The following is a 14,887-nucleotide window of genomic DNA, read 5'->3' as shown; positions in this document are numbered from 1 at the left end:
TCTCCCTCCCATAGCCAACACACAATTCCACTGGGTTTTACATGTGCCATTGATCAAGACCCGTTTCCATATTATTGATATTTGCACTAAGGAGATGGCTTAGACTCTACCTCCCCAATTGTATCCCCATCAACCCATGTGATCAAGCAGTTGTTTTTCTTCTGTGTTTCTCCTCCCACAGAAAAGATCAAATTTCTGATGTGTTACTGGGCCACTATTTTTTTTAAACCCTCACCTTCCGTCTTGGAGTCAATACTGTGTATTGGCTCCAAGGCAGAAGAGTGGTCAGGGCTAGGCAATGGAGTTCAAGTGACTTGCCAGCTGGGTAACCCAGCTGGGAAGTGTCTGAGGTCAAATTTGAACCCAGGACCTCCAGTCTCTAGGGCTGGCTCTCAATCCACTGAGTCACCCAGCTGCCCCCAGGGCCACTATTTCTTAATGTCCAGATAAGCTGATAGGTCATCATAGCTCTGTAGTTAACACCATGGAGAGAGCCCTGGACCTGGAATTAGGAAAGCATAAATTGAAATCTTGCTGAAGGTACTTGCTGTGTGACCTTAGGCAAGACTCTCACCTTTTGTCCTGAGTTTCCTAAGTTCTAAAATGGGGGTAGTACTAGTACTCCCATCCCTGAGCTGCTATGAGTATCAAATAAGTTGAGATTGTAAAGCACTTCACAAATGTTGAAGCATAACCTAAATGCTAGTTATCATTATTCTCTTCTCTAGGGGACCTGTAGTGGAATCCTGAGAGGAATAGGAAAACAAAAGATTGGGGCCATCTTGAATGCTGTTGGCTATTATGTTATAGGTTTTCCGATGGGAGTTTCACTAATGTTTGCCACTAAACTTGGCGTATTAGGTATGTGTTTGAATCCTCAGTGGTCCACCTGAAATAATAATTCTTAACTGAAGAAATAAACTATGGGAATTGGGGTTTTTTTAACTCTTTTTTTTTCTTTTGTGACCAAGGAATGGCTTTTGAATAGGAAGGGGAAATACTCTATGTTTAGAAGTGAAAGTGATTGTAAAAACAAAAGATACCAATAAAAATTAAATTTAAAAAATATTGCATGGAATATAAAGGAATTATCTGGGGGGGGGGAATAGAAAAGTGAAGTTGCCCTAGGTCAAGGATTCTTAACCTGGCATCCAGAGATGCATAAAGGAGATGTAGTTAGAGTTCAGGTCTGTGGGCATGGACCAGAAAAAAATTACATTTCAAACTAGAGCCATTTTATTTGTTTGTTTGTTTGTTTGTTTGTTTATTCATTCATTCAATTATTTTTTATTTATTTATGTTTGAGACTATAAATTTAATGTAACTTCTAAAAGATGCAAAGGAGAACAAAAGTAACATAGGAAGATATCATAAGTAAAGTCGTATTTTAGCTAGACTTTGAAAGATTTGTATACTTTAAGCTAGGAGCGTTACAGATGAAGAAAAGGACAAATAATAATATGGAACCTTCTATTGGCTTCTAAGACACTGCACTCTTATGGATCTCCCTTGGCCTTCCTTCTCTTTCCCTTTTTTTATCCTCTTACTAGAGCCATTTTAAATCCAATATGTTCAAAACTGAGCTTATCTTCTCAAAGTCCCCTTTTCTGCAAAAGGTACCACTAAGCTTCCAGGTTCATAACTCCAGCATTGCTCTGGAACCCTCATTTTCCCTCACCCTACATAGCCAATCAGTTGCCAAATCTTGTTGCTTCTCTGTTGACAAGCTTCCTCTGGCTTCCACCCTTTCCACTCACAGGCTGTCCCCCTAGTTTAGGCTCTTCATCCCTTACCTCCATCTCACAACAGCCTCAAGGTTCTGCCCACTCCAATCCCTCCTTCTCACTGCTGCCAGGACTCCCTCTTTCCTTCCACCTCATAGTGCCTCTCTGTCCTTTAAGAGGCAGCCCAAAGACTTTACTTAAGCATCATGGCTTTTCTGGGCCCCTCAGCTGCTAGTGCCCTCCTTCCCTGGCTACCCTATGTCACAGCTATTTGGATCTCGTCACTTTATATTGATGCTGTATGTTTTCATATAGATGCACCATAGAATTCAGTCGTTAATGGGCGAGTAGCCCGTCTTGAATGATAGAATGCCACCAGGGAAGTCCTGCCTTATTATCCTTTGCTCATGTGCCCATAATGCCTCTTCCCCCACTTCCCATCTTGTTCCTACTTGTCTTTCAAAGTCCAACTCAACTGTTACCACATCATGAAGCCTTTGACCAATTTCTTCCATCAACAATCCTTTCTCTGTCCTGAGATGATTACAGCCCTCCTCCCTTAGAGGCAGGTCCTCACTAGATGCTTCCTTGTCCCAAGGAAGCAACAGGCTCCTCCATCCCATAAGTGTTCTCTTTACTCCAGTGCAGCACAGTCATTTCCCCTGATAGAAGGTGAGCTTCTTGAGGGCAAGGCTGTTTTGTTCTTATCTTAATATCTATAGCACATAGCCCTATGCCTGCATCAAGGAATAGGCACTTTAAAAAGGATTATGGAGGGCAGCTGCGTAGTCCAGTGAATGGAGAGCCAGGCTTAGAGATGGGAGGTCCTGGGTTCAAATCTGACCTCAGTCACTTCCTAGCTGTGTGATCCTGGGCAAGTCACTTGACCCTCATTGCCTAGTCCTTACCACTCTTCTGCTTTGGAATGAATACACAGTGTTAATTTTTTTTTTTAATAACCCTTACCTTTCATCTTGGAATCAATACTGTGTATTGGTTCCAAGGCAGAAGAGTGGTAAAGGCTAGCCAGTGGGGGTCAAGTGACTTGCCCAGGGTCACACAGCTAGGAAGTGACTGAGGCACAGTGTTAATTCTAAGACAAAAGGGAAAGCTTTAAAAACAAATAAATAAATAAAATGAATGAATGAATAAACAAACAAATAAATATATAAATAAAATAAAAAGGCTTGTGGATTGAGGCATGGTCTCAGGAATTGTGACTATAAAGCCCTAAAATCTGGCTTTATGACCTCTGAATAGTGAGTTATTCTCTTTCACAATCTGCAGGTCCATAAAGGTGGGAGGGAGCCACCCTGTCAAAGAAACTAATGCATAAATGTATAGTTCTTAACAGTATTCTTCTTCTCTCACCCCTAGGACTATGGCTGGGATTGATAACATGTGTCTTCTTTCAAAGCCTCTTTTATTTCATCTACATCCTCAAGACAAATTGGGAGCAAGCTGCAGAGCAGGTAAAGAGGCAAGAAAGCTTTCAGGAGATCTGTCTCCATCCCGCACCGATGCTTGGCCAGAGTGGTCCTGGGTAGTAGGAAGTGTGTGTGTAGAACCAGAAACAAAAGGAGAATGACCAACAACCAATCACACTGGGCTCTTTCTGCCCAGGAATATGGTGACATTGGAGCGTCCATTGATAATTACAAAAGCTGCCATTTCTGTGGTTCCAGAGTGCTGGACCTTCATGAGCTCCTTTTATCCTCCCCATAACTCTCAGGAGCGCAGGGTGGGGAGGTCATATTCCCTTTTTGCAGTTTCCAAAACACTAGAAAGATAACATCAGTCCCCGTAGAGATGGGATATGAACCTGGTGTAAAAGTTAAAATTAAATCTCAGTAATAATATTATATTTTAAGAGATTTATTAATGATCATTAGAAATCATACACCAGGCTGCTGACTCTGAGCCCATCTTCTGTGCTTTGGGAAATATTTTGGTGTTTTGGTTTATAGGTTCAGGAAATATTGGGGTTCTGTTCAGGGCCACGAGGTGAAGTTTAAGGAGGGAAGAGGGAGAGATCGTTCCTGATTCAGCTAAACCAGAAATAATATTTGGGTTTCATTCAGGCTTTGACAAATGCGGGGATAATTCTGGTATGGGGCTTGTTCATTGCTGGCCTGCAGAATATCATAAATGTGATTTTAGTTGGTTTTTCCCCATCATTGATGTCCCTCTTCCCTCCTTAAACTTCACCTCATGGCCCTGAACAGAACCCCAATATTTCCTGAACCTATAAACCAAAACACCAAAATATTTCCCAAAGCACAGCTGATGTCCCAGCCTAGATCGAGAACAAATCACAAGGTCTGGATCCTCTGTAAGGATTTGTGTAGTAAACTCAAAAAGATCAGACACTTGGCTTTCCAGTGTAATAGTAGTTACTTGAAACTTTTCTGGTTTTAAAAACTGTCACCTTGGAGAAAGGAGCAAGTACAAAGTTAAAGTATTTAAAAATTATTTTTAGCATCATGTGCCATGCTGTTGAGGAAACGAAGATGTTTTTTCATTAAATTAAAAAAGGAAAGTGATACCATTCCCAGAAAAGGAAACCTCCATTCCTCTTCTACTCATTTATAACTTTCCTTAGACTTAGAGGAGGAGCTTGTCCTCCCTGTGACTAAAGCTCACCAACCCACCTGTCTCCTTGAGCATCTTTTTTCCTCCCCTTTTGCTTCCTCATGACTTTGTTCCATTAATCGTCATGTTTTTCTTTTGTCTATCTTCCATTATTCCCTTTCCCCTGGGATTTCTTCTCTGTGCACAAACTTAATTCTTCCCTTCTTAAACACTTGGCTGCCCCTACCATTCCCTTTAAATATCGTCTATTTCCTTTCTTCCCTTTTATTGCCATCTTGCCTCCTCCTTTGGGGTCTCCCTGCCATCCAGCTCTCCTCTGGGGCTACAAGAAAGTGTAGCATATACAGCGGCCACACTCTAGTAAACCTTTGTGGCAGGCAAGCGAAATTGGGCAGAGGGAAACCCATCGGTGACTTAGGGGAGTGTCTGTCCCAGGTAGACAAAGACTTCCCCTGGTGGAATGTGTGCACGAGAGCTTCCAGTGGCTGTGAAGACACTGAAGCTGGTGCTGTGCATCACTGAGAGCTTAGTAAGATATCCGGAAAGCCAAGCATCCTGCATCCTGCATCCTGCATTCTGCATCCTGAGCCATCACCAGCCATTTTGACTTTATCTTGCCAATATGAGGCCAACAGCTTAAAGCAACTGTGCCTCACTTAAAGGCAATTTGTACTCCAGTCAACAGACGTCACCCCTGACGTCACTGGGCCTCTTTGAGCACTAAGGACGACATTCCACTGGCAAACTTTTGGAAAAGGTCACCGTCTTGGCATTTCCACACATTCCTCAGCTCCGTGTCATCTGGCTTCTGTCCACACTACAAGGACACTCCGGACCCTCTTAGTGCCTCTGTTCTGGACCTCTGCCCGCTCGACGGTCATTCATTAAGTTCCTGCTCTGTGCCAGATGCTGGGGTCATGGACAAAACCGAAACAAACCCTGCCTTCAAAGAGCTTCCATCACACTGGGGAGAAGCCCCCTCTGCCTACATAAGGGAATATGAATTTCTTGGGCAGTGGGGATCAGGAGAAGGGCCCTGGAGCTGAGCCCTTGGCATCACGGAAAAGTACTCAGGAGAAGAACGTCCTGTGCAGGGAGCAGCCTGTGGGGGCAATTTGGCTGGAATGCAGAGCAGGTGAGGAGAGGAGGAAGATAAACTGAGTAGAGAAAAGAGGTCCATGTCAGATCATGGGAAGAACTTCCCAGGCCAAACAGAGAAGGCTGTGTCTTCCCTAGAGGGGCCCCCTTAAGCTTCTTCAGCAGGGCCTGATGTGGTCAGACTTAACAAAAGCCACTTTCTTCTTGGTTTTCTCTCTTGCCCTTTTTTCTTTAATTTTATGCTTTCATGTTGACCTTCCTCAGGGACTCCATCTGTCTCTGGATGGCTTTTCCCCAACTTCCCACCCTCTTAAACCTAGTTATTAGGCACCTACTAGGCAGGCACTACGCTAGGTTCTGGGGATTCAAAGAAAGGCAGCCCCCTCCCACCTGCCCCCCAACAATCCCTGTTCTCCAGGAGCTCATCGTTGAATGGGGTCCACGACATGTGAGTGACTATGAACAAACAAGAAATGGGCTGGATAAACTGGAGGGGGGAAGTGAGGGGGAGCTGCTATGATGGAGAAGGCTTCCTGCAGAAAGTAAGATGTTAGATGAGAATAGAGCTTAGAAAGCCAGAAGATTTTATATTTGGTCTTAGAAGTACCAGGAGCCATTGGCGTTTCCTGATTAGGAGATGATACGTACTTCAGGAGGTTCAATGGTGGCTGGGCCAAAGTTCAGAGAGCCTTGAGGTCAACAGACCCACCATCTGGCTGTCACAAGTCATGGAGGCCTGGCAGAGTGACGGTCTGCACCAGAGAGGACCGCTGGAAGAAGTGTTGGGAAGCTGGAAAGACAGGACTTGGCAGGAGTCAGGGAGGAGTGCAGGGTGAGCTTGCTGACTGGGAGTACAAGAAATCCCTTGACAGTAATAGGGATGTTAGGAAGAGGCTTTTTGGGTGGGTGGGGTCATGTTGAATTTAAGATGTCTTCAGAGAGACTAGAAGTCAGCAGAGATATTAGGACTGTGGGCCTAGGAGGCAGAGGGGAATGTTTAAGTTCAAGGAGAGCTCTTGGGTTGGGTGATCTGAATGGTTGTTTACTTCTTGTAAATAATAATTAAAAAAAGGAATTATCTTGGCCAAAGTGGAATGCTCAGGTCCTTCATGCAAAGTATCCCCTGCTGCCCTTTGCTCACACTCCTTACCTCTCCCCTCCTCCTTTCCTTTAAGACCCTCCTCAAACAATGTCTTCTCCATTAAGCTTCTCTGACCCTCCTCCTCTGGTGGCAAGGATCTCTCCTTCTCTTCACATCACTTATGGCTTTGCCAGGATCCCCTTTTTGCCTCAGGTCACTCTCTTTCCTGTCATTCTCATGTCTACTTGTTCTGCCCCTATTTAGACTGTTAACCTCTTGAGAACAAAGTCCGTGTCCCAGCTTTCTTTGTGTCCCTGGCAGAGGCCTTTCCCAGAGTGGGCACTGAGTAAGTGGCACATTGAACTGGAACCTCATCTTCAGGGCCGTGGGAGGCAGAGCAGGGCATTGTAGATACCATACCACAGCCCTGCTTTGAAAATTTAGGAACTTAAATTTGGGACCTTTCATTGGGAGAATAATGGAGAATTTCTAGTAATGTGTGTGATATTGTTTTGTTTTATTTGTTTGTTTGTTTGTTTTGTTTTTTTAGGCAAAGATACGGGCTGGGCTGAAAGGAACAAGTCTCAGTGCTCATACAGGTAATAAAATGCCTTCTTCTGATTTACTTTATTGCCTTCTGTAAGAGAAAGAGGGAGGGGAGGAGAGAGAGAGGGGGGAGAGAGGGAGAGAGAGAGAGGGAGAGAGGGAGAGAGAGAGAGACGGGAGGAGAGAGAGAGAGAGAGAGAGAGAGAGAGAGAGAGAGAGAGAGAGAGGGAGAGAGGGAGAGAGAGAGAGAGAGGGAGAGAGGGAGAGAGGGAGAGAGGGAGAGAGGGAGAGAGGGAGAGAGGGAGAGAGAGAGAGAGAGGGAGAGAGGGAGAGAGAGGGAGATGGGAGGAGAGAGAGAGAGAGATTGAGAGAGAGGGAGAGAGGGAGGGAGGGAGAGAGAGAGGGAGGGAGAGAGAGGGAGACGGGGGGGGGGAGAGGGGGGAGAGGGAGAGGGAGAGGGGGAGAGGGAGAGAGAGGGAGACAGGGGGAGAGAGAGAGAGAGGGAGGGAGGGAGAGAGAGAGAGAGAGAGAGAGGGAGAGGGAGGGAGGGAGAGAGAGAGAGGGGGAGGGAGAGAGAGAGAGAAAGAGAGAGAGAGGGAGGGAGAGAGGGAGGGAGAGAGGGAGGGAGAGAAAGAAAGAAGGGGGGGAGAGGGAGAGAGTGTGTCTTATGTAGATAAGGCCTGCTAGTTTCTGATCCCAAACCCTAATGAAAATTTTGCCTCTGCCTTAAATATCAAGCCTGTAAATTCACCCATCACTGTCAGCCTTGGAAATGCACTAACTTTAATTATAAGTAAGATAATATTTTGACCAATTTGAGCAGAGATTTAAGCTGACATTCACAAACTGTAAAGGGAATGGGGTGAGGTTAGAGTGTATCCACTACAGTATAGCATGGTGATTTTTATGTCTTGGCCAACAACTCAAACTAATTATGCTTTTCTGATACTTTAATATTTTGAATGATCTTTTCATTTTCTAACTGATTCCCTCCCCCACTCCTTGAAGTTCCTGTTCTTCATATTTCTTCCTTCTTCAATCCCAATAGTAACCCTTTTCCTGATCTTCTCAACTGAGAACCCTTCTCATGCTTGACTGAAAAAATTAGAAGCCAAATGGCTTGAGCTCCCTCTTTTCCCCTTTTCTCTATATGAGAATGTTTTGATCTCATCCCTAACCCTAGTCTCCTTTACTATAGACTGATGGAAAGGTGGCCCTTCTTGCCAAGGCCAACACCTTTGATCCCATCCCTTCTATCTCTGGCAGATTGTCCCCACTATTTCCCTTCCTCTCTGATCTTCAATCTCTTCTTATCTATTGATTCTTTCCTACTTCCTACAAACATTTCCAAGTCTTCCTGCCTTTAAATGGGCTTTCGAGGACTCAAAAACTCCTGTAGCCCAGCCCATCCTCCTATCCCCAAAACCACTGATTATCTGAAAACTAAATCTAGTACTCTCTTGTTTTGATTTAATGTTCTTTCCATGACAGGCTTCTGATTTAAACTGAAAACAATTTTTTGATGGGTGAAATCTATTCTGTTAATTATGAGTGTTGAAAAAAATACAGAAAGTGAGTCAGTCTGTTTCCAACACAGATTGTAGTTTGTAACCACATAGGTGCAAAAACTAAAATATCTGCTGGATAATGCCATAATTAGAATCAATAATCCTAACGTTATTAAAACTTACAACATTAGAGTGTCATTTCAGAATTAAAATGGGAAATTCTCTTTCATTACTGATGAAACTTTATCCAATGCTATGTGGGGATGGGGCAGAGCATTTTACATGTTTATCTAAACAGTTAAACTAAAGAAATTATGCTTAGTCCTTGGCTTGTGGCCTCTGGTTATAACAGGTAACAATGCGTGGGTACCACAAGCAGAGCAGTAATTGGAATTCATAGATTTCAAAATCCGTGGTCAGTCTATTCCATCCCTCTTCTGACCTTCACTGTAAATCTTTGATTGGCCTTTCCCATGAGAAAGCAGGTCAGGTCGAGGGGATATAGCTGGGGAGGTAGACTCTAAATGACATCCCAGTGCAAACATCAACAGCATGGAAATAGGTTCTGATGAAGGATACATGTAAAACCCAATGAAATTGTGCGTTGGCTGCAGGAAGGGTGGGTGGAGGGGAGGGAGGGAAATAATGTGATTATTGTAACCAAGGAATAATGTTCTAAATTGACTAAATAAATTAATTTAAAAAGCAAAATAAAAAATAAAAAAGCAGATCAGGTGTGTGAGGAGTTATATGGATGGCACATGTTGTGGTTGAGAGCATCGACAATGACGATGCTGAGTGGACTTGGGCCAGACCTGTGCATAAATGGTATCCTCTATGTCAATACAGACTTGGCTGTTCTAGAATCAGAAGACTTTGATGAACTGATTTTGCCCGACGACATTACATCAGAGAGTAAGATGGATCAATCCATGGTGCTAGAAGAAATGGCCCCGTATTCCGTTTCAACGGTCGGGGAGCTGCTGACTGGGAAGCAGCTGGCTTGTCGGCGTGGGATAGCGGTTGCAGTTGCTTTTGGCACCCTGATAGCAGGGATTGTAATAAGACATTCAGCAGGTAATGACTAGACAGAATGCTGACTGTTATTCACCTACCACTGAGAAAATGAGGCCTGTAGGGAGCCCTCCACCCCATGGTGTGGACAGTGACTCCAGTCTGTTGAAATTGCACTTAAGTCCTTGGCCTGAAGTTTCTCTGTAGCTTCTGACCAGCCATAGCATCTGATTTAGGAGCAGGACAGGATAGAAGGTAAAAGTAATTTTGTTTCTGTCCCACGTGTTAATTCAATATCATGGTTTTCAAATCTGTAAATAGAATTTGCCCTCCTTGTAGCCGTCCTCTCTTTTATCACATCTCAAACCTCCTCCCTTTTTCCAAAAGGGAGATCAATCTGTTTTCTTGCAAAATAGAAATGGCTGGTGGGGCACCTTGTTATTCATCATCAGTTACAATGTGTGATCTTGGTCTGTGACCGGTGAATGTCCAGAGTGCCCATTGCATGCCAGGCACCATTCCGTGTACATTGCCACGTCATCTTTTTTCAAATAAATTCCTTAAAATTTAGCCTGCGTCATGTCATTTTCTGGGCTGCTCATTCTTTTCTTTTTTTTTTCTTTTTTTCTCAAATTATACTTTTTTGCCTTTTTCGTCCTGGAACCGTAACTTTTTATGGTGACTGCCTTCACGTGAATTAGACAATTCTGCTTGAGCCTTCGATAATGATATCTTACCTTTGTACAGCACTATATATTTTTGTGGTGCTTTGGACGTCCATCATGTTACTGTAGGGCAAATAGGGTAGAGATTATTCCCATTCTATAGATATGGAAACTCTGACCCAAGGAAAGGTACCCGCCACAGTAGAGATCCAGAAGGGCTTCATGGAGTTGGTGGCAGGTAGAGGGCAGCAGAAGGCACAGAGCACTAGACCAATTTTGACCCGCCATTCTCCTGCTTTGTTTCATTGTTTACTACCAGGAAAAGTGCCACATGGAATACTTTAATATGTGGGAGACCTTTGTTTCTGCTTTTATCTCTTGGTGTAGGTGCCCATTAAGAGGGAAGGCGGTGTCCTTCTTGAGGAAAAGAAAGTAGGCCAGGGTAGCTGGATTGTAAAATCATTATAGGGAGGAGGAAAGGATAAGAAGCCTGGAGAGCTGGGAAGGGACAGGTTGTGAAGAGCTTAAATGCCAAATAAAAACATTTGTATTGGAGCCTGGAGGTGAAGAGGAAGCCCCTGGAGTTCATTAAATGCAGAGGATGTGGCTGAGTAAAGAATGGACTGGAATGAGGAAGAGATTTAGGAGGCAGTCAAGAGGCTCAATGGAAAAATTTCTGGGTCTGGATTCAGTTTGAATCTTGCTTCACACATTTACTAGTTGTGTGATCCTGGGTAAATCCCTTCACCTCATTCTGCCTTAGTTTTCTCCACTATAAAATGAGAACAAGGATAGCACCTACCTCTCAGGGTTGTTTTGAGGGTCAAATGTGTAATATTTGTAAATCCCTCAACACAATGCTTGGCACATAGTAGGTGCTTAATAAATGCTTCTTTCTTTGAAGTGAATCTTTCTTTCTGTAAGGCATGGACCTCACTTGGGAAACCATTGTCATAATCTAGGTGAGAGATGATGAGGCTCTGAACTAGGGTGGTGCCTGTGGGAGTGGAGAAATGAAGGTATTTAGGGAAGATGTGAAGGTAAAAGTGACAAGATTTGGCAACAGATGGCGATGTGGGGTGAGAGTGAGTGAGGATGCACCATTGGGTGCCTGGCCAACTGTTTGTTGGTGGACAGTAAGAGAAGTTTGGAAAACTTCTTTTGGAAAAAAGATGAATTCTATTGTGAGTTTGAGGTGCTTATAGGACACAGAATTGTTCAAACTGTCCAAACGATGGTTAATGATACCCCACCAGCTCGCAGGAGAGAAGCCAGATCTGTGAAACATTTACGTAACAACCAAAAAATCCAATGGGACATGACCAAGAGGCACAACTTCTAGAGGGAGGGAGGCTCTACTGTTTTCTGTCATCAGATCTCATCCACTAACAGTCTGTTCAGTTCTGGGAAGAAGCTGTAGAGGAGGGCATTGGTCCATAACAGGGAAGAGCCTGGGGGCCATGACACTGGAGAATCCATTGGAGGAAGATTGGGTGTAAGAGCGAGGAGAGAACAGGAAGGGCCTTGTAGAGGAGAGATGCCACTCATTCTTTTTTGTCCCACAGAACTAAGAGCAGTGAGCATGAGATGAAAATATCAGGAAGCATTTCTAATGGTCAGAACTGTCCGCATGGGGAATGGGCTTCCTTCAAGCAGGGGCCTGATGACCATTGGTCAGTTCCATTAGAATGGAGATTGCTTTTGTGTGGTTTGGACTATGTGGCCACTGAGACCTCTTCCAAATCCCAAATATTGAGATCCTGAATTCTCATGTGAAAAGTTAATACAAAATACCAGCTGGGCAAGAAATCCCAGGAAGTTCTCTCCTGCACTCCATTGATCTGAGAGGTTGTGGCCAAGTCCTGGTTTCTGCCACCAGTCATTTCCTTTCTGCCTTCTTCCTGGAAGCTTCCCATGGATTTGGCTTCATTTCTTTGGAAATAGTTTTAGAACAATAGAATGAGCAATTTTATTATTAATCATGAAGCAAGATTGTGCCTGTGGGGCCTGGGAAATGAGTACATCAATAGCCACTAGAAATTAAAGCAAATGTCAAATATAGCAACACCTGGCCCTAGGCCTGGAGGCCTCTAAAAGGCTGGCAAGTTCATCATGGTGGCAGGGGGAAGCTGGGTGGCTCAGTGGATTGAGAGTCAAGCTTAGAGATGTGAGGTCCTAGGTTCAAATGTGACCTCAGACACTTCCCAGCTGTGTGACCCTGAGCAAGTCACTTAACCCCCATTGCCTAGCCCTTATCACTCTTCTGCCTTGGAGTCAATACACAGTATTGACTCTAAGACAGAAGGGAAAGGAAGGAAGGAAGGAAGGAAGGAAGGAAGGAAGGAAGGAAGGAAGGAAGGAAGGAAGGAAGGAAGGAAGGAAGGAAGGGAAGGAAGGAAGGAAGGAAGGAAGGAAGGAAGGAAGGAAGGAAGGAAGGAAGGAAGGAAGGAAGGAAGGAAGGAAGGAAGGAAGGAAGGAAGGAAGGAAGATGGTGGTCATAGTTTTCTCTACTCAGAGGATTAGCCCAATGCAGGATTATTTCAAGGGCCAACATTTTCACCCAAGTTTCCATATTTTTTTTAACCCTTACCTCCTGTCCTAATAATAATAATTCTAAGACAGAAGAGACACAAGGGGTAGGCAGTTGGGATTAAGTGACTTGCCTAAGGTTAGTATCTGAGGTCAAATTTGAACCCAGGTCCTCCTGTCCCCAAGCCAGGTGCTTTATCCACTGTGCTACCTAGATGCCCCTATGTTTCCCTATCTTTAAAGGAAAAGTTCTGAAGACAGATAATTTCTCTTCCATATGCAGTGGGCCCACACTTTGTCACAGTTCCAGTTTTCTAGGATGCAGCCCCAAATTTTTACGCTGCAAGAAGGTGCTTTTTTATTACATGGTATGGCCTCTTTCTTGTGAAATTGATCTGGTTCGAGTTCATTCATGCATTGAAAAAATAACATTTGCTCAACCCTCTTGGGAAAGGAATGGGACAAGAGCCCTTTGGTTGGTTTTTTAGGAAGAGTTATTTTTTAATTTTGAAAATGTTTATATTTTATTTTTCTAATTACATACAAAAACAATTTTTCCATTTGATTTTTTAAATGTTGAGTTCCAAATTCTCTCCTTTTCCTCCCTCCTTATTGAGAAGGCAAAGCAATTTGAGATAGATTATACAATGTATTTCATTTTGCAATCATGCAAACATTTCCACATTAGCCACGTTACAAAAGCAAATAGACCCAACTCCTCTCCGCTGAGAAAGAAAATGAAAAGAAAGTATGCTTTAATCGGCATTCAGACACCATCAGTCCTTTCTCTGCATTGTTCATCATAAGCCCCTTGGAATTGTCTTAGATTGTTGTATTGCTGAGAATAATGAAGTCAGGCACATTTAATCACAATACACTGTTGCTGTTATTGCATGATGCTCTCCGAATTCTGAAGAGCCCTTTGTTGACATTTTTTCTTTAGCCTGAAGGATCCAGTATTGGATTCTAGTTGGAACTAATCCAGATTTGGAGCACCTAGCCTAAGGCATAATGGGAATGTTTGAAGAGTCTCCATTTCTGCCTATTGTAAATCATTCTACGTGCCTTTGGTAGGCATCTGTACTAGGTGCTGGTGATAATAATAATAATAATAATAATAATAAGGAAATAGTTTCTACACTTGAGGACCCTTTGGAAGGCTCAGTAACAGCAGGACCTGAATACTTCCTTTCTACCTCATTCCACAAGATGGCGCCCAAAGTCCACTTACTTTTGAAGTCTTGTCTTTTTCCCCCCCTCTTGGGACATGTGAGATTCTTTTCATTAAGCACTTCCATGGCTACAATAATATTTGGCCTGTCGTTTTGGAACATGTTCAGTTCTTGATAAATCTCTGTGTTGTCTCGACCCTCAATCTTATTTAAATATTTGCTTCACTTGGCCCCATAGGACTGAACTAGGACCAATGGATGGAAGCTACTGGGAAGTGTTAGGAGGAACTTCAGAACAGGAAAAATGGAATGGACTATCATGAAAGGTAGTGAGTTCCCTGACACTTAGGGCGTTTAAGTGGAAGTTATATCATTACTTGTTGGATGACGTAGAGAATTCATGCTTCATGTTGGGAGGGAGAGGTCGGACTACAGGACTTTTGAGGTCCCTTCCAACTCTCGGATTGATTATCATAGTCTAGCAGCAGATGAATTGAAATAAATTTTAGCATCCTCACTCTTAAGCTGTTAAACTTTGTTTTTAAAATTCCATGTCAGTAATTTGTTATTGCATGTAATTGGTAAAGTAGCTTTATAATAATAAATAAAAAATAATAATAATTAAAAAATCTTAAATAAAATTCCATGTCCAGGTTCATTCACAGATTTTTCCAGAATCTGGTTGTTTGAAAATCTATATCCTGAATATCAGAGCGACTGTCCCCTATTCATTCTTTCAATAAATATTTATTAAATGCTATTGTGTAAACAAGTCCTAAGGATAGTGGTCTGGCCAGGGAGTCAAGTGGTTGATCTTGGAATTATAATCTGCTTTGAGGTGAACCTAGAATAGATAACCTTGATTGGAATTCCCCCCAAATAGTCTTAAGCTTGATAATCAGTCCTGAGTACCGAGCTAGAGAAGTGAAGGCCACTTTGGAGTCTCTAAGATAAGAGG

At 43.2% G+C, this 14,887-nt stretch overlaps 1 protein-coding gene across 2 annotated transcripts in view; it reads left to right on the top strand.

Moving 5' to 3' along the window:
* LOC100020228 (multidrug and toxin extrusion protein 2-like) overlaps positions 1-14,538 on the top strand; it is a 50,411-nt gene extending 35,873 nt beyond the window's left edge. Inside the window, exons 14-18 of one of the 2 annotated variants that reach the window (XM_007485795.2) lie at positions 729-861; positions 3,102-3,196; positions 7,046-7,094; positions 9,399-9,626; positions 14,168-14,538. In XM_007485795.2, coding sequence (XP_007485857.1) covers positions 729-861; positions 3,102-3,196; positions 7,046-7,094; positions 9,399-9,626; positions 14,168-14,178 — 516 coding nt within the window. In that variant the 3' untranslated portion in view covers positions 14,179-14,538. Of the gene's footprint in view, positions 1-728; positions 862-3,101; positions 3,197-7,045; positions 7,095-9,398; positions 10,134-14,167 lie in introns of those variants that run through there. The other variant, XM_016429309.2, reaches the window with a different exon arrangement.
* The last annotated feature ends 349 nt before the right edge of the window (positions 14,539-14,887 follow it).

This window comes from Monodelphis domestica, chromosome 2 (assembly GCF_027887165.1).
Source record: "Monodelphis domestica isolate mMonDom1 chromosome 2, mMonDom1.pri, whole genome shotgun sequence".
Classification (NCBI taxonomy): domain Eukaryota; kingdom Metazoa; phylum Chordata; class Mammalia; order Didelphimorphia; family Didelphidae; genus Monodelphis; species Monodelphis domestica.
The sequence above is the reverse complement of the archived record's forward strand: the minus strand, read 5'-3'. Positions and strand labels throughout refer to the sequence as shown.